The sequence below is a fragment of the Meles meles genome, chromosome 12, assembly GCF_922984935.1.
Source record: "Meles meles chromosome 12, mMelMel3.1 paternal haplotype, whole genome shotgun sequence".
NCBI classification, from domain to species: domain Eukaryota; kingdom Metazoa; phylum Chordata; class Mammalia; order Carnivora; family Mustelidae; genus Meles; species Meles meles.
The window spans coordinates 33,304,732-33,330,675 of record NC_060077.1 but is presented as its reverse complement, the minus strand read 5'-3'; the positions used below and the strand labels follow the sequence as shown (position 1 = coordinate 33,330,675).

Here is a 25,944-nt window from a genome sequence, read left to right as displayed (position 1 = left end):
AGGAAACAGGCATTCAAGTACAGGAGGCACATAGAAACCTTCCCCTACCCTGTCAAAATGAATAAAAACACACCAGTATATAATATTAATGAAGTTTGCATATTTTAGAGACAAAGAGAAAATCCTGAAAGCAACTCGAGACAAGAGGTCCTTAACCTACAGAGGTAGAAACATAAGCTGATAGCAGACCTATCCAAGGAGACCTGACAGGCCAGAAAGGACTGGCATGATATATTCAGGGTGCTAACAGAGAAAAATATGCAGCCAAGAATACTTGATAGCAGGCTATCAGTCAGAATAGAAAGAGAAAGAGCTTCCAAGACAAACAGAAACTAAAAGAATTTGGGATCACTAAACCAGCCTTAAAAGAATTTTTAGGGGCGCCTGGGTGGCTCAGCGGGTTAAAGCCTCTGCCTTCGGCTCAGGTCATGATCCCAGGGTCCTGGGATCGAGCCCCGCATCGGGCTCTCTGCTTGGCTGGGAGCCTGCTTACTCCTCTCTCTAAAAAAAAAAAAAAAAAAAAAAAAAAAGAATTTTTAAAGGGGATCCCAAGTAACATTGGCCAGAAATAAACAGAAACAGTCTACAGAAACAGGGCCTTTAATTCGTATCTTTCAGTTACTCTGAATGTAAATAGGTTAAATGAGCCAATCAAAAGACACAGGTTATCAGAATGGATAAAAAAAAGAAAAACCTAGCCATATGCCATCTACAAGATACTCAGGTTATCAGAATGGATAAGAAAAGAAAAACCTATCCATATGCTATCTACAAGAGACCCAAAGACACCTCCAGATTGATAGTGAGGAGGTGGAGAACAATTTATCATACTAAGGGGACATAAAACAACAACAGCAACATAGGGGTAGCAATTCTTCTATCAGACAAAATCGATGTTAAACCAAAGACTGTAACAGGAGATGAAGAAGGGGGGCCTGGGTGGCTCAGTTGGTTGAGCAGCTGCCTTCGGCTCAGGTCAGATCTCTGGGTCCTAGGATTCAGCCCAGTGTCAGGCTTCCTCCTCAGCAGGGAGTCTGCTTCTCTCTCCCTCTGCCCCTCCCCACTGTTCATTCTATCTCTCTCTCTCTCATATAAAAATCTTCTAAAAAAAATAAATAAAGATGGAGAAAGTCACTAGATCTTAATTAAAGGGCCTATCCAACAAGAAGTTCTAACAATTGTAAATATTTATTGCCCCTAACTTGGAAGCAGCCAATTATATAAACCAGTTAATAACAAAATTAAAGAAACACATTGATAAAAATATAATAATAGTAGGGAACTTTAACACTCCACTCACAGCAATGGACAGATCATCTAAGCAGATCAACAAGGGAAGAAGGGCTCTGAATGACACACTGGATGAGATGGACTTCAGAGATATATACAGAGCATTTCATTCTAAAGCAATAGAATACACATTCTTCTTGAGTGCACATGGAACATTCTCCAGAATACATTACATACTGGGTCACAAATCAGGCTGCAACTGGTACCAAAAGATTGGGATTATTCCCTGCTTATTTTCAGACCATGATGCTTTAAAACTTGAACTCAATCACAACAGAATATTTGGAAAGAAAACAAATGCATGGAGGTTAAACAGTGTCCTATTAAAGAATGAGTGGGTTAACCAGGAAATTAAAGAATTATAAAAATTCATGGAAAAAAATGAAAATGAAAGCACAACTGTTCAAAACCTTTGGGATGGAGAGCAAAGGTAGTCCTAAGAGGGAAGTACATAGCAATACAAGCCTTTCTAAAGAAACAAAAAAAGTCTCAAATATACAACCTACCCATACACCTAAAGGAGCTGGAGAAGGCGGAGCAAATAAAGCCTAAACCCAGAAGGAGAAGAGAAATAATAAAGACCAGAGCAGAAAGCAATGAAACAGAAACCAAAAGAACAGCAGAACAGATCAACAAAACCAGGTGCTCATTCTTTTAAAGAATTAATAAGATCAATAAACCCTTAGCCAGACTTATCAGAAAGAAATAACAAAGGACCCAAATTAATAAAATCATGAAGGAAACGGAGAGATCAACACCAACACCAAACAATTTAAGAACATATTATGAGCAACTATATGCCAAAAAATTAGTCAGTCTGAAGAAATGGATGCATCCCTGGAACCTCATAAACCACCAAAACTGAAAGAGAAAGAAACAGAAAACCTGAACAGAACCATAACAAGCAAGGAAATTGAAGCAGTACTCAAAAATCTCCCAACAAACAAGCGTCCAGGGCTGGTTGGCTTCTCAGGAGAATTCTACCAAACATTTACAGAAGATATAATCTTATTCTTCTGAAGTTGTTTTAAAAATAGAAATGGAAGGAAAAATTCCAAATGTTTTCTGTGAGGTCAGCATTACCTCGATTTCAAAGCCAAAGACCCCATCAAAAAGGAAAATTACAGACCAATAACCCTCTTAAACATGGACACAAATATTCTCACCAAGATACTTACCATTAGTATCCAACAATGTATTAAAAGGATTATTCACAGGACCAAGTGGGATTTATTCCTGGGCTGCAAGTTTGGTTCGACATCCGCAAATCAATGTGATCCATTATGTTAATAAAAGAAAAAACAAGAACCATATGATCCTCTAAATTGATGTGGAAACAGCTTTGTCAAAATACAGCACCCTTTTCTGATTAAAACTCAATAGTGTAGGGATAGAGGGAACATACCTCATTATCATAGAAGCCATCTACAAAAAGTCCACAGCAAATTATCATTCTTAATGGGGAAAAACTAAGAGCTTTTCCCCTGAGGTCAGGAACACAACAGGAATTTTCACTATCACCCCTGCTATTCAACATAATACTAGAAATCCTAGCCTCAGCAATCAAAAAACAAAAAGAAATAAAAGGCATCTGAATAGGCAAAGAAGAAGTCAAAGTCTCACTCTTCACAGATGACATGATACTCTATGTGGAAAGCCCAAAAGACTCCACCCCAAAATTGCTAGAACTCAGGAATTCAGCAACATGGCGGGATATAAAACCAATGCACCAAAATCAGATGCATTTCTATACACTAACAATGAGAAAGAAGAAAGAGAAATAAAGGAATTGACCCCATTTACATCTGTACCCAAAACTATAAGATACCTTGGAATAGACCTAACCAAAGAGGTAAAGGATCTGTACTCTGAAAACTATAGAACACGCATGAAAGAAATTGAGGAAGACACAAAGAAATGGAAAAACATTCCATGCTCATGGATTGGAAGAACAAATATTGTTAAAATGTCTATGCTGACCAGAGCAATCTATACATTCAATGTAATCCCTATAAAAATACCATCATTCTTCACAGACCTAGAACAATCATAAAATTTATATAGAACCAGCAAAGACCCCGAATAGCCAAAGGAATGCTGAAAAAGAAAACCAAAGCTGGTAGCATCACAATCCCAGATTTTAATACTCTAATTAGTACAGCTTAGGGTTGAAGTATCCAATGTCAAGGTAAAGTCTAAATCACCAGGCCTAAAACTTTCTTGCCATAGGTTTTGTGTAAAATATGTGTTTTTCTCTTCATTACTGTTGTCATCTACAGGTTTTCTGGTTAATGAACCACATTGTGAGGTGGGGAGCAGGGTGCGTGTGTGTGTCTTAGAAACAATGTGAAAATACGAGAAAATCGTTTAGAAAATAATTTCCTTCCTTGCCTTGCCCCCTTCACCTTGCCCTTTTTCTGTCTCTTGCTTTCTTTTTACGTGGGGGAGCAGCTAATGCTGATTTGAGCTCTGTTACTTAGCATTCTACTTCCCCAGTTTCCTCCTGAGGGAGACCCTGGATGAGCCTCAGGCCCCAAGCACCAGGACCTTGCCCTTCAGGCACCTCTGCCTTTCTGCAGCTAGAACCCAGGCCATATTCTCCATTTCTCTTTGCTAACACTGGCATGATTGCCCTCTTCTGGAATGCTACCCAGGAGCACTCAGCTTTTTCCCTTACTGTCAACCTCCTTTAACCCTGAGATGAACACGTGTGTTCTACATTTCTCACTCTGTTTCTTTTTCCATCAGCCAGTCTCTGCCGGCAAGTGTTTCAGCCAGGCACCGCTACAGGGGAGACAAGGCAAGATGTGGCAACCCACCCGGAGGGGCTCTGCATTCAGACAGAGGGGCTCCAGCCCATGAACAGGAGCGTATCTGGTTCCCACCATCCTTGCTTCACCAGCCATGTGGTCTGCATGCAAGCTGCAGGAGTGACAGAGGCAAGGCAGATGCAGCAAACCAAGTTTTAGCCCGACAGGTCCATTAGACATGCCTCCTGCACAGAGCGTGGGTAACAAGATGACACTGTGAAGACTACAGCTATTCTCTGGGACACTTCGCCGTACCACACAGCTGCTCACCAGTATGGGCCATGCCAGGGTTTAAGTTTGGTCATTTTCTTTGGGACTCAGTGCAGCTAAACCTCATCCTTTAGTGAAACCTGATAATCCTTAACCAGGGATATACTGAACTTCTCAGTGCTAAAATTTTCCATAAATGCCAGCTTCTGATCGCGTCACATGCTCTGGTGACTGGCCTCGAGTACATGGAAAATTCCAATCCGAGCTGGCTCCAAGTATGCCACAGACACAGGCTCCACAAAGGGGCAATCCACCACACGGGAGCAATGAGAAAACACAAACTCCTTTTTTTGCCAAGGAGGCAATGGAAAATTTCCCGAGATCAAATCCTCTTTGGATATATGAAACATTAAATGTGCAGATATATAAGGACTAGATCTAATTACCAAAGTTTCGATTATTTGTTCTCAAGTATGGATTTAGGTGTTTGAAAACAGCTACTAAATGCTTTGCCAAGGTCAACCTGGATAGCAAGAAGACGCCAGCATCAATCAGCCTTGAAACCTCCCTATGTCGCCGGCTGAGGGAAATGAAGCTACAGCATGAGAAATGAAGCAATATCTCCTTCTCTAGCCATACAGGAAATAACAGGATAGCTACCTTTCCCCTTTCCTACTACTCTAAAGAGAAAAGAATGAAAATAGGGGACTGTGAATGAAGTAAAGAAAAATTACAAGATTAAAAGCCGAAAAGAAGGCAGGCAGGCACCAGCAGAAGAGAGGCAAAGAATGTTAATAAATTGGCTTTGGCTCCAAAAATACAAAGAATTTCAAAAGACCCAAAGCTGGGACTTACTTTATTTTCATGCCTAGCACAAGAGGATAAATCAAATAAACTGGAAGTTGGGATCTGAATTCCAGACTCAGCTCTCCCATGCTTTTCTTCAACTAAAAATATTGGTTTCAGTTCTAAAATGACCTGCTAAAAGCAAAATTCTATATAAATTCTCTGAAAGCCTGGGGTAAATGACTCAAAACTCCTATTGATCTAAAATGCTTCTAAAATAATGCAGTTACTAAATGGTCTAGATTCCTCAACAAAAGTTGCATTAGACTTTGAGGACAAAAGTATCCGATGATATTTCCAACGCTTGGGGGAAACCACTGAGACTTGTCCCTTACTTCTGAACCGAAAGAAGTAATAACGTGAATTATGACCTACCATATCCTATATCCTCTTTAACAGAGGAATAACAAGTGCCAGCTGGTGGAGTACCATGCAAGCAAGCCCTGCAATTTCACCTCCAAAGGGTAAGCTAGAGGGCAGTCAGAGCCATCCCTATTTGAGGATTTCACAGACACTCCCATTTTGCACCCTTAGCACAAGGAGAACGAAAGCAGCTGCTATTCTTAGAGAAGTAAAGCAATGGAGAGAGTTAAGTCACCATATTAAGTATCCAAAGGAAAATACTGATTCAGATTCACTAAAACACAAACTATCAAAATGTGCTTCAATCATTACAGAATCTTAAATCTAGTACTTAGAGGTTCATAAAAGGTAATTACAGCTTAAATATTTGTGTATATAGAGAAAATGCTGTATATTCTGTAAGAAGTCGAATTTAGCTTTAAGGCGCTCAAACATCTAATTGGTAAAAAGGAAGATATGGATTTATCATGATTTTATGTCATATGCTTAGAATGACATTTATGGAATTATCAAAATAGAGTGAAAGGCTTTCTACCATGTATTTGATTAAAAAGTCAGGGAACTGCGTTAACCAACCCACTCTTTTTGAAGCCGGGCCATGTGGACCTGCCCATTAGAGGCAGACAGGGAGAACTGGCCTGTACCACAAGGAGAAGCGGGCAAGCTTGTGTGCACACTCCCTGTTTCCTTTCTCACTTACAAGTTTTCTTTTAAATTGATTAAAATCCAAAACAACAACAAAAAAGCTGGACAGAGGGAGGGAGAGGGAATGAAAGAAGAAAGGTTCTACGCAAGCTGCCCTTTCAGGAAGAGTGAGGAAATGCTTTGGCAGCCAGCACGTGGGACATCTTTTAACTGTCCTAGGGCTTCTGCCCTCACGGACCATGCTGTCCCAGAGAAAGCACAATGTGGAAGAAGTGTTCTTTCGTATTACTCTTCTCGAGTGCTCCCATCTGCAAAGAGAAACCACATGCTTCCTCACCGTGGCTGTCCAATCAAGTCATCAGAATAAAGAATGGGCTAAACATTATACTCTGCCCTGAAGGTTTCCAAAATCAAGATGCATTCTTCCTACTAAGATCATGCTTATGAAAATAGCCAGATAATTGCCACAAGATAATTATGATCTGTAATTATTATTGTCAATGATGCACAGGGAAGAATACAGCTTGATTTTCAAAGCCTAACCCTGAAGAAGCAAGACAATCAAAAACTTGTTTTGACTAGTTAAAATGAACCAATGTGACACAGAAGTCACAAAAGAAAAATCTCACAGAGGGGGAAAATATATATCCAATTGGCCTGAATCAGCTTTTCTCAAATACAAGCTACAAGCTCAAACTGCAGGATCTTTTAAGAATCAGAAGGCTAGGCCAAAATTCATGGCTGAAGATGGGTTCTGGAAAGGAGCAGGACCCTAGACCATTCTAGTCTCTAAGGGAGAATGAAATCTGGAGTCTGCCGTATCTTCAGGAACAGGGGACAGCATCTTGTGGAATCCCATTTAATGCTAACCGGATACCACATGACATACAGATGGACAAAAGAGACTAGACCAAGGTCATATTTGCATAATGAATAATTAAAAGTACCCACCTTTAGTTCTACAGATTTCTGGTTCAGGTTGTTCAATTCCAAGGTGGCAGAAAGGCTCATACTCTTCTATTTGAATACTCCTGTGCTAATTCGCTCTAGGCCAGTATGATTTGGTGCATTTTAGACTATGGCATGAATAGTCAATTAGGCAGTTAGCTTTTAATATGGAATAATACTCCAACCAACTTTGGAAGCATTAAAACAGTTTTCATCTAGGCCTTACGGACCCAATTTTGAAAATTTCAAATAAATGAAGATCCCCATTTCAAAAAACGAATTGTAGCTAACAGAAGATATATTTGTCTACATTACCGTGAAAAAAAGTATTTTTCACAAACATATCTCAGGGTGCCTGGATGGCATAGTCGGTTCAGTGCCCAACTCTAGGTTTCTGCTCAGGTCATGATCTCCGTGTTGTGAGATCGAACCCCGAGTCAGGCTCCGCATTCAGTGGGGAGTCTGCTTGAGATTCTCTCTCATTCTCCCTCTGCCCTTTCTTCTCGCTCTTTCAAACAAAGAAGACTTAAGAAAAAGAGAAATGTATATGTCACAAACACATTTTACAAAAATGGTATTTCAAAATTATAAGGAAAGATGCACCTTTTCTGTCTCATTTGTTAAAATCACCTTCTGTCCATTTCATTACCATCACCATATTCCACCACACACAGTCCTTGTTTAAAAGAAATCCTGGGACTTGGCCTGAACCCAGTGGAAAGAACACAGAGTAAAGCTAGATATGCTTTTCGCCCAACACATCTTCCGCCCAAACTATTAAGATCTTTAAAATTCCTGTAATTACCTTCTAAGATCATTAAAGTAGGGCAGTCAATAGCTCCGTTTGACCCTGGGGCATGAGGACTACGGGTTATCTTTCACTTGTAAATAAATGGGAGTATATTCTATAATAAGAAAAATATAGAAGATTACATTTGAAGGCATAATTTCATTACTGGGGGAAAGGGAATCTCAATATATCCATTCTTTTTCTCCTTTGTTGAAATCTGAACAGCATCCCACTATATGCCATAGATTCAGTAAAAGATTATTTTGGGTACATTAAAAGGTTGGTTTTGCTATTATATCTGAATAAACTTAAGTCTCTTGCCTAACCTATTTTTCATTTCAATTGTGAATTTGCTGAGCAAACTGTATTCATCACTTTATATACGTTAAATCTCAGTCATAGCTCTCTCTTTACTCTATCAACACATCCTACTTAAAGGCAGACATGCATATCAGACTAGGGATCCTGCTCTGCTTCACTGCTCACAGAAGGTAGTGGCAAGTTAATCCAAAGTATAAAGTTGACTGTGAATGAAATGGAGTTTACTATATATAGCAAACTACATATATTTACTGTGATATATATTTGAATAATATATATAATAACAAATAATATATAAAATAAAATATAATTATATAATAATATTAAGTAAAATTATATTATATAAATATATATTACATGAATATGATGAAATAAATATATACTTATTACATATATATTACTCTGATATATTTAACTTATACACATTACTATATTCTGTTAGCCTGCTATTAATATTTCAAACAACACAGGTATTCTCTTTTAAGCCATTTGTAGCTTGCCTTAAAGACTAGGTTAGTAATATGCTAACAACAGCATTTGATAGGATACAAATATTCCTAATGCCAAGTAATGACAAAAGCACTCACCTCTTCAGAGAACATTTTACTAAAGAATTTCAAAGCACACATCAGCAACTCACTTTCTATAACTGGATAAACACAATAACAAAATTGGAAGGTAACAAAACTCAAATGGTGGACAGTCAGGAAAAGCAAATTTTAGTCTCAGGATTATTAGTGACTTCTAAGAAACCAAATTTTAACCCTACTGGAAAATATGCCCTGTGTAATATGAAAAGTAAATTGTTTCAGAAGCATTTCATATAAGATGTTGAAACAAAGGCACAGTCTCCAGTGGTCAAAAAAAAAAAAAAAGAAACAAATTTGTTAATATTTTAGCATTTAATATCTGCAAAAATGTGAATAAGCAAGCTAAAACATGGAAATGGTGTTTAGACTTGAAAGGTGCTGTCAATCTGAAATCATGGCTTCAGCTGTGTATCAGGAGACCAAACCGTTCTGCCTGATCCAGAGTGTGTGTGGCAGAGCAACAGCAGGCCCCTTGGCTGCTCTGCCCTGCCCCTCCCCCCAAAAAAGCATTAACTTATGAAGTGTTCCAACATAATGATTAGCTGCATCAAATGCAAACATTTTTTTCTTTTAAATTATTCTCTAAATTTGGCCGAACTAAATATTTAGTACAAAAATCCTGCCCAACAGCCGTGATTCCCTACCAGAATGCTTCCGGAAGTCCCTTGGACATTCTCTTGCCTTATCACATCGCTCAAAACAATGATAGGTCTAGAAAGAGGCCATCCTGTCTTCTAAATATCAACTCAAGAGTTAGAACTGAAGTAAAAGCAGTTAGAGCAAAAGAAACAGACACATACATCCTCAAACACACAATCATGGCAACTCATATCTGACAATGGCTGAATTTCATTCCAAGCAGATAATTTAATGACAATTTTGCGATTAAAAAAAAATTCAAGTAAAATGCTCGGGCATATTTCAATATAAGGGAAAAAGATATTTCAGGATAAGGGAAAAAGCAGCTACAATTTAAAAATTTACTGCACAATGAAATCAACATTAACTCTGAAACAGACACTGATAGTGTTGGCCTGTGGAGACAAAGGCCTGCCACATGGCAGGAGTGAGTCAGCTCTGGAACAACCTGACGGCACCTTCCATCCTCCCACACCTGCGTCTGCTTGAGAACCGCAAACCTGAGTCATGGCTTAAGGATATTTGATTTCAACAATAAACTTAAGGTATAATATTATTCTCACATTTCCTCTGAAAAATAGTTGGAGAGAACACAAATGATTCAAAGTAGAGATTTATGTTTTAGGTGAAAAAGTACAATAGATATATATATATTTGCTTTAAAAAAACTGATTTTGACAAGCTTTGGGTAAAAATCATTTTTTAAAGGGTCAATTTTTCCCTTACATGTAACCAATACATCTTATTTACAGATATATGACTCAATCTTTATTTAACTTCCTTCATATAAAATGTGTATTTTAACTGGTAGATAACTGTTATATACGGTTTTTACAGAAACACTAAATATCCTCTTATTCACTGGCAGTTGTGATAATATTGGTCTCCACATTAAGAAATGAATAGAGTTAAATGCTCAATGAATAACATAAAGATGAAAACCCAGTGTTAACACCCTGCCTAGGGCCACATCAGTTATTCAAGGAGTCAACTGCTCCATCTGCTGCAACAGAACACAAAGCAAGTATGACTCTGAAGACCCTGAAAAAAAAGCTCTGATTTACGAAGACACAAACCACTGCTTAATGCTGCTATTGGTGTTAAATTCTTATACCGGGTTCCGTTTTTCTTTTCAAAAAACACTGATTTTTCTAGTAATATTCAACTTTAAAAAGGTATCTTAGGTCTTTAACCCTCAGAGAACTGGTGTATTTAGGCAACTAACCAAAAAAAAAAAAAAAAAAAAAAAAAAAATCAGGAGGATGTATCTTTTGTCCATAGTTTCCAAAGGGTTAAAGTGCAGAAACTGTCTATCACCTGTTATATAAGGCACCCTATTCCACTTTTTTCTTAAAAGAAACTTTTCCTTTGGTTTCTTGTAATTTTCCGGTGAGTCTATCCTTTGTTTCTTCCATTTTCTCTGTGAGAAGCTCCTTGGTCTCTTCCATCCTGTCTTGCAGATATTCCTTGACAGGAGGCGGTGTCGACATGTAGCCCCGACTACGCAAATACTTCACAGTGAATGAGGTTCCGCCCAAAGTCACAGTATATCGGGCAGGTGTTGCAATCTGAAGAGAAGAGCAAACACAGGCGGATCAACAGCTGATCATGCCTCTCATCTTAGCAAAAACAGTCTGAAATTTAAATTTTTAGTAATAACCAAACAGTATAAATTACTGCTTCACCAGGCTAATACAGTTTACAGCCTATATGGTTTTCCCTCTTAGCAAGGGATCTTCTTCTGTAAACACATTTTACAAACACCTGTCACTTGGACACTGAGCCAAGGATTACAGGATATTCCCAGTAGAAGCACTGAAGCCTGGAACCACGTGCTAGTGAACCTTGGAGACGGGCACTGTGGGAAATGAGAAAGATGGCTCGGGGCCAACAACAAACACACATAGGTTTCTCGTCCTTATCAACCCTGCTAACCTGTGCATACCATACATGTAGAACTAAACCGGAACCAAACTACTTCAAATGGTGAGAGGCAAACATGGGCCAAATGTTTATTCTTTACGGAATTTAGTTTAGTTTCACTTCCAAATCCCTTTGACTTTTCCAGGCCTTATGCTACCTTCTCATTACAACCCACCCTGGGTCTGGATTTCCAACTGGGAACTTCCATGAGGCAAAAATAAATAAATAAATAAATAAATAAATCCGTGCAGGCATGTACAGGTTTAACTTTGACCAGAGATTTAAGGACCACAGGTGAATACTAGATGAACTGGTCCAAGAGCGACACAAATGCGGACCGCAATGGTATCACATTCTGATAGCTTCTGCATTAAAATTCAGTACCAAAGGGGCGCCTGGGTGGCTCAGTGGGTTAAAGCCTCTGCCTTCGGCTCAGGTCATGATCTCAGGGTCCTGGGATCAAGCCCCGCATAGGGCTCTCTGCTCCACAGGGAGCCTGCTTCCTCCTCTCTCTGCCTGCCTCTCTGCCTGCTTGTGATTTCTCTCTGTCAAATAAATTAAAAAAAAAAAAAAAAAATTCAGTACCAAAACGCTTTGAAAGAGCCGCCTAATGCTCTCCATCTCCAACTCCTCTCTTCATTTTCTCTTAATTTACTCTAAGCCTTCACGCCCACCTCTCATCAGTCACTGAAGAGGCCTGTGAGCCATCAGAACTATGGAGACAGCTTCCCCCTCTACTCCTTGCAGCATGTCCTGCCTGGCTGCCATGCCCCCACTGCCCTGGTTTCCTGCCACTTCAGAGGCTGCCCCTTTACAGTCCTCCCTCCCCATTCTTCTTCCTGTTGCCTACCTCTGAACACTGGGGGGCAGTATTGAGCCCCTGTACTCCTTCTCCACCTACCTCATTCCCTTGGTGGTTATCCAACTTCAAGTCTGTAGTGCCACCTGTACATTAATGATTCTTAAATTTCCAGACTGAGCCTTTTCCCTAAATTCCAGAATATACAACATCCAATTTATTTACACTTGCATGTCTAATAGGAGCTCAAAATGTCATCTGTTCAAAACTGATCTCATGATGTTCAATGGTCCCACCCCAATCTTGCTCCTCTCAAAGCTGTCTGCATCTCAGGAAATGGCAACTCTATTCTTTCATTTACTTATCAGAGCATGGAAGGGGACAGAGGGAGAGGGAGAATCCCAAGCAGACTCTCTGCTGAACAGGGAGCTCCACATGGGGCCTGATTTCATGAACCTGAGATCATGACCTAAACTGAAATCAGGAGTAAGACACTTAATGGACTGAGCTACCAGGACACTCCCACCGCACAAGCACAGAGCCTGACGTGAGGCTTGATCCTATGATCTGAGATCATGACCTGAGCTGAAACCAAGAGTTGGAAGCTCAATGACTGAGCTATCCAGGTGCCCCGCAACTCTATTCTTAAGTTGCTCAAGCCAAAAACATACACAATAGCTTCAACTCCTTTTTCTTGCATAATTTATATTCAATCCATTAAAAAAGTCCATCAGCTCCATCTTCAAAACACATCCAGAAGCCACCTACATCTTACGGGCTCTCCTGCTACCACCTGGGTCCTCCCACTACCAGCTCTTACCCATACCATTGCAATAACACCTCCTGCTCGATCTCTGGGCTTCTTACCCTTGCTGAGCTATATATATGGACTGTTCTCAACATAGCAGCCAAAATGATTTTGTTAAAACACAAGTCAGATACTCAAAACTGCCCAGTGACTTTCCATCTCTTCTGAGTAAAAGCCAGAGTGTTCGTAATGGCCCGTAAGGCCACCCTCATCTGGCTGCTCTATTACCTCTTGGCATTCACTCATCCCAGCCACACCGGCATCCTCCCCGCTCCCTCCAATACTCTAGGTACCCTGCAGCCTTAGGACACTATACTCGCATTTCCCCTCCTTGACCTTGAATGCTCTTCTCACATACAACTGCCTGATTAACTCCCTCCCTTCTAGAAACCCTCCCTCTGGGGGGAAAAAATAAGAAGAAGAAGAAGAAAAAATGCTCCAACACAAACATATCCTCCCTTGCTGGTTTGCTCTTTCTTCTTAGCACTTAATATCACCTAAACTCCATGGTGTGTGTGTGTTTTAAAGATTTTATTTATTTGAGAGAAGACAGTGAAAGAGAGCATGAGAGAGGAGAAGCAGACTCCCCGTGGAGCTGGGAGCCTGATGCGGGACTTGATCCTGGTACTATGGGATCATGACCTGAGCCAAAGGCAGTTGCTTAACCAACTGAACCACCCAGGTGCCCCCCTCCTTTTTTTAAGATTTTATTTATTTATTTGACAGAGATCACAAGTAGGCAGAGAGGCAGGCAGAGGGAGAAGGAGAAGCAAGCTCCCTGCTGAGCAGAGAGCCTGATGTGGGGCTCCATCCCAAGACCCTGAGATGATGACCTGAGCTGAAGGCAAAGGCTTTAAGCCACTGAGCCACCCAGGCACCCCTGTGTGTGTTTTAACTTTACCTTCTTTACCTAACTGGCTCCCATTACTAGACTATAAGTTCCATGAGGGCATGTATTTTGTACCATTTTATTTAATTACAGTATCCCCAGTACCTAGAATGGCACTTGGCACAGAACAGGAGTTCAACAAATTTGTGTCAATTCAAACAAAGGTACACTTCCAGGACAGTGCTAGTGGGCTGAGGACTGTGTGCTAGTCAGTATAACAAGGTCACACTCCAGGAGGTTTTTCCCTCTTCGCCACACCTCTTTTTGAAGCTTTGCCTTATTGAAGCAATAAATCTCAAGTGTTTGTTGCTCCACCTGAGAAACCATGGGTGACAGAAAATACCAGGAGAATCCCCTGCATATTTCTCACCTCACAGAGGAACAGTGAGTGGGAAGGAACACTGCTGACACTAACCTACCTACATGTACAGGTTCATTGTTTCAATTCCCACCTAAGAAACATGCACTGAGCATTTATGCACCTACCAAACACAGTATCAGGCGCAGTGAAAACACAGAGAAAGAGAACATTCCTAAACACTTAAAATCCACTAAAGAAACCAAATGTTTTAAAAAAAAAAAAAAAAAAAAAAAAAAAAAAAAAAAAAAAAAAGCTCTGCAAAACTAACCCCAGACCATGACACGAACTATAAGCGCTACAAACACATTATGGGAGCACAGGATAAGGAGCAATTATAATTAAGGAAATGGCTTAAATCATCATGATACTTTGACTTATTAAGGCAAATTATACCCACTATAACTAGAAACTTGATAATTGATAAGTTTATTAAGTGTTAATGTTGAAAGCTCAGCACTTAGGCTTTAGCCCTCTAGTCAGAATCAAAATAAAAATGGATTAGATTTCTGAGGATTTTAATGAGGATGACAGAATAAAATGTTACCTGTACTACTATAAAACCATACTTCTAAGTATTTTTATTACAACAAAAGTAAAATAAAATAAAATCTAGTTTCCAAACGTTTTCTGTTTTCTTTCTTAGGATGAAGATATATAGAACTTCATAATTATTTGTCAACTGAGAAAAGTAAGATTAATATAGCTAAAATCCACAATTTACAGTGAGTCTCCTCTTCTAAAAGACCCATAGATGTAGAAACTGCTTATAAAGATGTCGGTGTCTCAACTCCAGAGAACAGCTATAGTGGACAAACTTCTAAAATGAAACCTATGTAACAGCTATTGAGTCTACGGTTTATCCCATAAAACAATTTGAACTAAGCTTTGCTATTTGACTTACCAAGTAGATGAACTAGTAGAAACAGTAACATAAATGCTAAATATAACCAACAAGTTATGGATCTCTGAATAAGGAAAATTAAGATACCATAAGTGGGAGAAATGTCAAAAAGATGACTTCCGGAAATTCGGAAGTCTCACATTTGTCTCATTACAGCAGGTTAGGAATGATCTACTGATTTTCAAGTCACTTCTTTCTAAACCATCATCTTAATTATTCTTAAAATTTAAACTTAAAAAAATATAAGCTGGGTGTGGTGCATAAAGAATGAATTTTGGCACAGACACCAAAAAATTAAATTAAATTAAAAAAAAAAACTTTAGCCATTAGACTATAGTACTTTATGTGGTATTTTAGGTTACAAAAAATTACTACTGGGAACTAACATGGAGTTTTATGAGGAACTGAGCCTGTTATTGGTTAAGTGTGAGGAGCAACTCATTTATAACAATACTTACCTTAAACAAGGCATACGCTGTTAGTGCATTTCCACTCTGGGAATTTTTCAGAATGCTTACTATGCTGTCAGGTAACCCAATGAATTCTAGAAAAGGAACCACATTCACTCCTCTAAGAAAGAAACAAAATGATTTATATATTTATACATCACTCCTCTAAGAAACAAAGTAACATATATATATACACACACACAATTATACACACAAACTTTGAGGGATAAATATTTTCAAGAAGTTTTCTGAAAACACCAAAACAAATTTTGTTTAAAGGTCACTTATGCATTATCAAGAACTGATTTAACTCTAGAAGAAAAAGTACAGAAACATCAGTGTTACACTGTATCTCACTGTTTGCAGCTTCTGCTTTGCTTCTGCACATGGACGTATATCCCTAGTTACCATATTTATAAAAATAGAAGGATCTAGCAGAGTAAAATTAATAGCTTTAAATGACAAGATAGAAGGAATGACCAGAATGATTTACTTGGTCTTCATTTCCCCAACCAAAAACTACTTCTTCAGAATGCTCCAATTCAAACTTCAAGACCTAAGCTTTTCACCTCTAAAATTACATGTCAAACTATATTGCTGTAAAAGCAACATTATAACAGTACTTATTCTGTTATTATACAAAGAATAAATGATTCTATGGGTTTGATGAAAACTTCAATTATTCTAAATGGATGTCTCTATTCTATTAGCAGGCTTAGCAGGCAGGTGAAGAAGCAATTACCATAAACTGCAACAAATTCTGGGATGGAGGGAGAGAAGGCAAAGAAAAGTCTCTAATATGAACTGTTAAGCCCTAATTTATTTTTAGTTTCCATGATTATCAACATTTAGCTTTACTGGCATGTGCTCTCTCACACTCTCTCCCTTTATCACTGTGTGTTGTCTTATAGACACTAATCCTTCACCCCTCACTCAGAACAAGGTTCTGGTTTTGTGTTTTTCCTACATAAAGATAACTATCATATTTGGGAATTTTTAAAAAGATTTACTAAATTTTTAAAAAAGGGGGGGGATGGGAGAGGGGGCACAGGGAGATGGAGAAGGTCTTAGCATGAGCCTGAGATCACAGCCTGAGCTATGAGCTGATCACAACCTGAACCAAGAGTCAGATGCTTAACTGACTGCACCACCCAGGTGCCCCCGTATTCAGGAAATTTAACATACACAAGAGTATATAGTAAATACTTAATATATTATTTAATATTAAAATTTCCTGAATTATTCATTCCAGTATGTCCCTTGTCACCATCCTGTCATTTCTTTCCAGTGTCCTTTCCTCTAGAAGTGATCCTCAGAACTTTTTTGAGGAGGGCATGACATCTTTGACACTGAGATTTTTGAAGTTTCCAGACCAGTTAGCAAGGGAGAATACCCCTCCATTTGGATCTGTCTGTTTTTTCCCTCCTGATCAGGTTCAGGTAAACGTTTTTAAACAGGAAAACTGTACAGTTAATTCTGTCTCAGTGTATCACAACAGAAGCCACATGATGTCAGTCTGTCCCACAGCTGGTGTATGTGTGACTCATGGTTACAAGAGGGTCTACAGGGCATGTCTCTGTATAGGTGCTCCTTCTCTTTGTAATTAAGAAAGGGAATTGCCTAGATCCATTATTATTATAGACAGCTGTATTCTGTGTAACATAATAGCTAGCAAATCAATTTATTTTTAATATTTAAAAAATTCAGTTAATTGGGGATGTTGTCCCTCTACAATTTCACTATAATACTCTGAAATCAGGGACTAATCTCAAGAACATATGGCTGATCATCATTAAGGAAAATTACCTGCCATCTTCGAAAGGAAAGCAGGTAACTGAAGGATCTTTAAAAAGTTAAAAATTACAAAACTGACTGTAAGTCCAACTTGGTTTCTTCTTTCTCCACCATCAGTTCCTTTTCAAGTCTCTTGATAACAACAGAATCCCATTAAAGCAAAACGTAGTAGTACTAGGATTTAGCTATTCTATGGGTCTAATCAAGTCACTATGTACCATTAATATCTTACCGTGATATGCTAATTATATCTTCTACAATGAATACAATTATAAAATTATTTTATCACTCATTTCCTAGCCCAGTATGTAATTTAAAAGCAATCACGAATGGGGAAACAAAAGACAAACATTTGGCCAAAAATTAGATAAAACTGAGTGATTTAGGAAAAAAAGAACTATCATAAAGATCAAATAATTACCTCAGACATCTTGCACAAGTATCTTTTACAAAATAAAGAAGCAAACAACTGGTTCTAGTTCTTTATTTTAGTGATTTTTGTATTTTAGAAAGAGGGGGAGAGAGCATATGAGCATGTGCTGGGAGGGCAGGGGCGGAGGGAAAGAAGCTCAAGCAGATTCCCAACTGAGCACGCAGCTGCACGTGGGGCTCGATCTCACAACCCCGAGATCATGACCTGAGCTGAAATCAAAAATCAGACACTTAATCAACTGAGCCACCCCAAGTACCCCAGGTTCTATTTATTTCTAAAATACTGATTTGATGGCTTGACTATTTTAAAGCAATAATAACTTCCATGTCCTTTGGAATTTGCTAAATATGAAACACTAGCGAGGGACTGATTTCAACAGTAATATCCACTTGTCACTTTTGACTCTGAAGCTTCCATGGCCTCACAGAAATCTGTGCTTTACAAATGCCAGCTCTATGACGTTTCAACTGATGCAGAAATACGCAAGGAAAAAAGCACATTCACAGTAAGAATACAATGCCGTAAAAATCACACAGCATTTTGCCTCAGAATGGTTCTGTAACTTTAGAAACCTGAGGCCTAAAACACAAGGCATCTAACTACAGGAGCAAAACCATCATCACAAAGCTACAGTTATCAAACAGAGAACTTCTGGTCAGATTTAAGATCTCTACAAGGTTGTGTCAGAGAGAAGGGGCAAGAGGACCAGGGAACCCAATGTGGAGCTCAATCCCAGGACCCTGTGATCATGACCTGAGCCGAAGGCAGCCGCTTAACCGACTGAGCCACCCAGGCGCCTCACTAAGGGCACTTCTGAAGACTTCTATAAATATTATACATGCGCAGAAAAATGTCATGAAAAAGATAATCCATAAAGTGTACGTATACAAGGATATTCTGTAAAGAAAGGGACAATTCTTTTTTTTTTTTTTTCCAGCAGGGTAAACACTTAAGTTTTTTTGTTGCATTTTCTGTGACTGCTGGATCTTCTCTCCCTTACCCCACATCTACCAAGTACAGATACACATGCTGACAAACAGATGCAAACAAATGGTATGTAATGGGTATACTGTGGGGGAAATGTACAGAGAGGCTCTTTGAGGCCATTACAAATGATAGTCCCCAAATGCCAAGTTACTTATAAAGAGAAAGACACAATTCTTAAAGGATACGGATACGTAACGAAGAAGGGTATAACTGATTAGGAATAAAATGGAGAAATAGATGTGAAGAGAATCAGAACAGCATCAACTACACAAGCTAAAAAATCCCTTCAGAACTTTTGTAAAGAAACACTTCTAATCCCCGTGTTTCCCAGGAATAAGTCTTCGTTTCATTATCTTTTAATTTAGTAAAAAATAACGTTTTCCCAAGGAGTGGGCCTTACATGCCAAACTAACATATCTTATTAATATATCAAGCCATTAAATATAACCAAACACTGAAAATCAATGGACTTCTGGAAAGAATAAAATAATTCTAGCCCCATAAGGATTGAGTTTACTAAAACTCAAAGTGGGGTTCACTGTGCCATTTCACTGCGCTCAGGATGGTGCGCTCACTCAGCTCTGTCATGCCCAGGTTAACACAAGAAAAGCCCACAGGGCACATTCAAAGGAATAGGCAGACTTCGGAATGCCTTAATTACTAGTGGCAGAAACAAACTGGAAATCATTGGGATCTGTTTCAGTGCGTACCCTGCTCCTACAACATTGTAAATAATAAACTCACCTTAAAAGAAAGGTGGAGTATTTAACCAAAAAAGGTGCATTTAGATATTCTGCGTTTTATAGTACCTTCAGGCTAGGCCCACCAAATTGACTTTTTTTGGAAGTTTATTTTGGTTGTGGTAAGAACACCTAACGTGAGATCTATGCTCAATTTTTTAAGTGTGCAACAAATTAACTTCTGATCAGAACAAAAGACCTTACCTTGACACATTATCAGCTGTGGGTAACACTAAAGCATGAGCCTGCAATTTGTTCGTTTTTCTTAACAGATATTAGCCAGGCTTTGGCAAAAAACATGATACTAATTTCCCACCAAAATCATACATAGGGCAAAGTAATAGATATCTTTTTACATTCGTGAACCCTTTAAGAAATACTTAAGTATAGAACTCAATAGTGCTGCCAAATTTCCGAAATCTCTTATTTTATTTCTGTGCCATGCTAAATGTTGATAGACGAGCAGCAGGGGCTTTGAAGTAAGACTCCAAAATATCTGGGGAAAAGCTAAGTTGTTTTGACTTATTCTTTCTTAATCAATATAATGGGAATAACTACACTACCTACTTCATAGAGTTGTGAGGATTAAATGAGATGGTACAGTTCAAAATTTTCACATAATGCCTGCTATGAACAGCAAATTTAGCTATGAAAATGTCAAAAACAGCTAGGAGAAGCAGTCACACTCAACAGTTAAAAGACATTAAAGTATTTAAAAAACTATTTAAGGCTTTGATTCCTACAATTAAGAAGATTAACATACTGATAAAGCAGGGAAAGGTGCTCAATCCAAGCAAGAACTTACTTTATGGCTGCATAATAAAATGTTCCAAACCAAACACCAGAAGTTATTAGATGCACTGGAATCAAAACTTTTCCATATTGTCTAAATGTTTTCTTAAATCGTTGATAAAGACTAATAGATTTGTCTTGCAAAGGATCAGGTTCTTCTTTTTTTTCCGAAGGAGTTCCAGGGGATGTGGCACGGGATGACATAACCCTCTTGGATAAGATATCTTGCTCCCACTGTTTATGGCGAAGGACCCCCGGCTGGGGTAGGTGAGCGGTGAATGGCTTCCTTTCCTTTGCAACACACGGGACAGCAGTTAAGTGCAGCCATTGTTTTTGAGGGTCCTGTACCAAAACTACTCTGGATGCAGCTTTATACAAATGTAAGGGTCCCTTTATGTTTTGACAGTGTCCAAAAAGACTGGCTTTATGTGGTTCCACGCATGTCCTATGTGCCAGTCGGAATACAGACCTTGGTACATTCCATTGCATTTTGAAGAACTGTGATTGATGGATTTCAGCTTCTACAGAGACTAGATTAAAAAAAAAATTAGATTATACCAATTTCCATTTTAAATCAATCCACTTAAAAATAAATCATTAACTATTAGGAAGTAAAGTTTTTGCCATTGCCATCAAATCTACAGAAATTAATGTTAAGGTGTATAGTTTGAACATACCACAATTTTAAAATGTTACTAAAATATATTTAAATATGATATAGTAAACCAGTCCAACAGATATCACTAGGTAATATTTTGAGGGTATTTTATTGCTACAAAAAGGATGTTTGTAGGACTTCTATTATTCTACAAGAAAGCCGTGTAGCATAATGCAAAATCAGTAAGATCTAGAAGCAAAAAAACCTGGGCCCTCATATAACTGACTTTAAACTTCAAGCCCAAGTTTACTAGTAAAATGAGAATTGCTTCACAGGGCTGTTACATAAAACATGAAATTTCTGATGTAGACGTGCTTTGTAAACTAACAAGCATCAACTAAGTTATTATTACAACTGTTAAGTTCTGACAAGTAGTTGATACAAGTACTTTTTTTCCTATAATGCCTTTCAACTATATTATGTAAAATTATGAACCACATCTATTTTTGGCTGGTGAGGAGATAAACTTTTTCAGATAGCTAAACTTTTTGTCAAAAGACAGTATAACGTTATTTTAAAAGAATACAAACTTTGGAATAAGACAGACCCAACTGAGGTATTATTTTGAGCAAAATACTTAGCTTCTCTAGGTGCAGGTTTCCTCACTACTAAAACAGAATTATGGTATGTATTACTATACAGGAAATCAGTTCCCTTCCCTTAATACCAGGCAGTTCCACCTGACCACAATCTCCACCCCTACCCCATCAGCTACCTACTGCTTCTCCTACATTGTGGATAGATGTTTTCGTTTTTTAAACCATACACTAGTCAACAGCATATGAGTTAGCACCCCAATAACTTAGCAATCCAATAAATATAAGGTACTCCATTTTAATGAATATTTGTTATCTGGGGTAAAAAGTTGTCTGTCCTTATATGAAAATATCCATTAATAATTGTCCCCATATAAAATTAATCCTCTGACTCACTCCTCCCTAAATAATAGCTAACATTAGCTCTTATCAGGCTCTCACAGATAATCCAACAACACAATGCAAATAAATTATGAAAAGAAACTGCACATCTTGCAATAACAGGCTCCCAGGAAACCTTTAAAAGTGATACTGGAGATTGCTGCAATGAAAAGCAAAGTCAATGACAAGAAACAATTTGAAGAATCAGACCAGTTAACAGCCAAAAAGAAAAATGCAGGGATGATAACAGGTGCTTTAAATAATAACAAATATTAAACGACTAAGAAAGGCCACAGAGAAAAGTGATTAAGTACTTAATTACTTTTACAAAACTGACTTACTTGTTGTGAAAGTCAAACATTAAGTAAAGGTCATGGTCCTTTGTTATAATCCATGCCTATGCTGTTTACTTCCTCCAAAACTATGCTATGTCTATTCCAAGGAGGAAGAAACATCAATTGGTTATTTATTCTAAGAATTAGCTGCATTGGGACTGTAACCTAAAATTTGTCCAATATAACATTTGGCTTCATTTTTTACAAAAAATACCTTTCAAGTATTTTACCATGAATCTCTGCTCTCTATTTTTTTTTTAAAGATTTATTTATTTGACAGATAGAGATTACAAGTAGGCAGAGAGGCAGGCAGAGAGAGAGAGAGGAGGAAGCAGGCTCCCAGCCAAGCAGAGAGCCTGATGCGGGGCTCGATCCCAGGACCCTGGGATCATGACCTGAGCTGAAGGCAGAGGCTTTAACCCGCTGAGCCACCCAGGCGCCCCTCTGGTCTCTATTTTAATTGCATTTATTTTGAGGATTTTCTCCAGCACCATTATCTTTGAATTATTCCTATCCGTGGTTTTAATACAGGTGTTTTCTGAACTCAAAAGTCTTTTTTCTTTTAAACCTATTTCCTTTACAAGGCAGTTTTCCAGGAGGTGAAGTTCCCAGAAGGTTTTCAGATAATTAGATTATTATATGCTTGTGTTTGTGAATAAATTAAAGGAAAAAAAAAAAGCCTCTTTCCAAGCACCAAGTTTGTGCCCTTTCCCCTGGTTTCCCCAACTAGCCCCTCGCATAAAAAAAAAAAAAAAAAAAAAAAAAAAATTTATCCTCTCTCACTTCTGACTATTGAAAAAAAATCCTTATTGAAATATTTATTTGAAAACATACATTTCCCTCAATTAAGCTATAGAATTCAATGACTTATAGTATATTCACAGTTGTAAAACTATCCCCACAGTCTTAGACCATTTTCATCACCAGAAAGAAATCCATGTCCATGAGCAATCACTCATCATTCCCTCCCCCTCCCAGCCCCAGGCAACCACTAAACTATTCTCTGTCTCTCTATATTTATCTATTCTGGATATTTCATTTAAATGGAATCACAGTATGTGGTCTCTTGCGACTGGCTTCTTTCACTTCACGTAACAGTTTACAAGAGTCACCCCCGTATTACCTCTTGAGCTAATATTTATCTTGGTTTCCTTAGAAACCAATCTCTGGGCTAGTGGTTTCCAAAAGTGGCTATGCATCAGAATTATGGCAGGTTGGGGATATTGAGGGAAAGCAAAGGTTGTTTGAAAAACCAGATTCCCGGTCTCCATCCAGACCTAATGAACCAGAATCCTATACAGCGAGATCACACCTCTCAATATGAATTTGGGGGTCATTTCTCTAGGCCCAGCAAATGGATTCAGTGCCAGAGGCAATGTGGTGGCAATGCTGTTCTCCACCATCATTGTAAGATTTTTTTTTTTTTAAAGATTTTATTTATTTATTTGACAGAGAGAAATCACAAGTAGACAGAGAGGCAGGCAGAGAGAAAGAGAGGGAAGCAGGCTCGCTGCTGAGCAGAGAGCCCGATGCGGGACTCGATCCCAGGACCCTGAGATCATGACCTGAGCCGAAGGCAGCGGCTTAACCCACTGAGCCACCCAGGCGCCCCCATTGTAAGATGTTTTTGAGCCCCTACTATGTAGTAGGTGTTATAAATCTTATGAAGGAGGGACTACTGTCACCATTTCACAGTCGACACTGAAACACAAAGAGGAAATACACTCAACTGGTGCGTGGAGAAACTGGGATTCAAACCAAGTCACTAAGCTATATGGCCACTTCTGGAAGAAAGAAACTGTGCCAATTTTCAGTAGACTAAGATATATAAGACACATGATAAAAGTGCCCTACGGAAACATAAGGCCCAAGAAATTAACTTGTAACTTAAAGTTAACTTTTATTTTCATTTTATTTATTTTTTTCAGTGTAACAGTATTCATTTAAAGTTAACTTTTAAATTAAAAATAAAAATTAAAACTAATTTTAATGACAACATATGGGCAATGACCACAATGTTTGACAGTACAACCCAAGACTTCTAAAGGTAATCAATCATGATACTGTTGACATACACAGTAAGACTCATTAGATTTCAGGGAACAAACCCTCAGATGAATTCAAGTAAAAGTAAATGGTAAGTACAGACTGATTAGTATCATACATATTCTGGAATGAATAGGCTGCAGGAAAAATAAAACCTAGGGCTCACAGCTAGCATTGTGTATAATGGCTTCAGCTCATTGGCAGCTTCCATTTCTGGATTGTATTAGTCTGCTCATCTTTTCAATTAAAGATAAAAGTTTTTGGTTATTCGTCAATGGTGGAGGTGTCATTCCTAATGAACTCTACTTAGATTGAATTTGTTATACTTGGGCAGGATGAGTAGACCTGAAGAAGGTATGAATGAACAGGCCTCTATTTCTGATATAAATGGAGATCTGGAATGATGAACAACTTAAACCTCAATTTCTTCCAGTAAAATACAGTAATTTCAGTAATACATTTTTTAAATTGTGAGACGTAGCTTATACCAAAAGTTGCCTGTTATTTTCCTGCCTCGGCAGTTTGAAATTTTCATATGTGTAGACGAGGCAGTGTTCTAAACTGCTTAATGCTTCAGTTATGGAAATAAATGATGAAATGCATTACTAGACTCAAGTGAAGTGACAAGATTACATTGCTTGTTGTGGCTATCCTTTTCCACTTTAGCATTATGTTATAAAGGTCTTTAACAGGGGAAGTGGCTGGCATATGATTAATGGTGCCTAATTCTCAGTATACAAACTCTACCCTGTATGATTAGGGGCATTACGAATAATTTCTAAGTAAAGCCTGATTCTGTTATGAATAATTTTCATGAGTAGACAGTAGAATTTAAAAACTGAGAGTGTGAAATCCAAGATCAGACTGCCAAGTTCACATCCTGAAAATAAACTATGTACCATTTGGACAAGTTAATTAGCATCCTGTGCCTTGGTTTCCAATTTGTAAAACGGGGTTTAATAATAGCACCTACTTCCTAAGATTGTTATGAGATTAAACTACATACATGTAAAATGTTTAGAAAATGAGGAATATGTAGCAAGTGCTCAGAAAATGTTAGAAGTTATTATTATTCTAAGGTTGTAAGGAAACAAAGTAGTCTGTTGTCCTTATTCACAGTGAAACAGCCTAAAGATCAGTGTCTGAGCTAAAAGGAGATTACAGAGGATGAACATTTGTCTAGGATGGTTCTGACAGAAAACTTGGAAAACTACATGAAACTGTACTCAATCAATCCAATAATATCCACCCCAAGACCAGGCATGAAGAAGGAATTAACACACATGTGTGTAAGTTAGGAGCTTCTCCACAGCAATTCTGAGGCAAAGAGAAGGTGAAGACATAGTGGTCAAGAATAAAGGTGTAAGGCTTCCAGTTGTGGAATGAGTATGTCATGGGATTAAGAGGCACAGCATAAGGAATACAGTCAATAATATAGTAGTACTTTGTATGGTGACGGATGATAGCCACATTTGTGTTGAGCCTAGCATAATGCATAAACTTGTCAAATCACTATCCTGTACACCAAAAACGAATGTAGCATTGTGTGTTAACTATACTCAAGTAAAAAAAAAAAAAAAAAAAAAAAAAAAGTTAAAGGAATGGCAGAGAGGGAAGAATGCACTGGAAAAAATGTCAGTGAAAAAGCACAAATGTTAGA

At 38.2% G+C, this 25,944-nt stretch overlaps 1 protein-coding gene across 2 annotated transcripts in view; it reads right to left on the bottom strand.

Moving 5' to 3' along the window:
* Nucleotides 1-8,683: 8,683 nt before the first annotated feature.
* FAM210A (family with sequence similarity 210 member A) overlaps nucleotides 8,684-25,944 on the bottom strand; it is a 42,211-nt gene continuing 24,950 nt past the window's right edge. For both annotated transcript variants that reach the window (XM_046024087.1, XM_046024086.1), the window contains exons 2-4: nucleotides 20,342-20,858; nucleotides 15,592-15,703; nucleotides 8,684-11,020 (exon numbers count right to left, since the gene is read on the bottom strand). In XM_046024087.1, the coding sequence (XP_045880043.1) occupies nucleotides 10,787-11,020; nucleotides 15,592-15,703; nucleotides 20,342-20,817 (822 nt within the window). In that variant the 5' untranslated portion in view covers nucleotides 20,818-20,858 and the 3' untranslated portion in view covers nucleotides 8,684-10,786. The remainder of the gene's footprint in view (nucleotides 11,021-15,591; nucleotides 15,704-20,341; nucleotides 20,859-25,944) is intronic.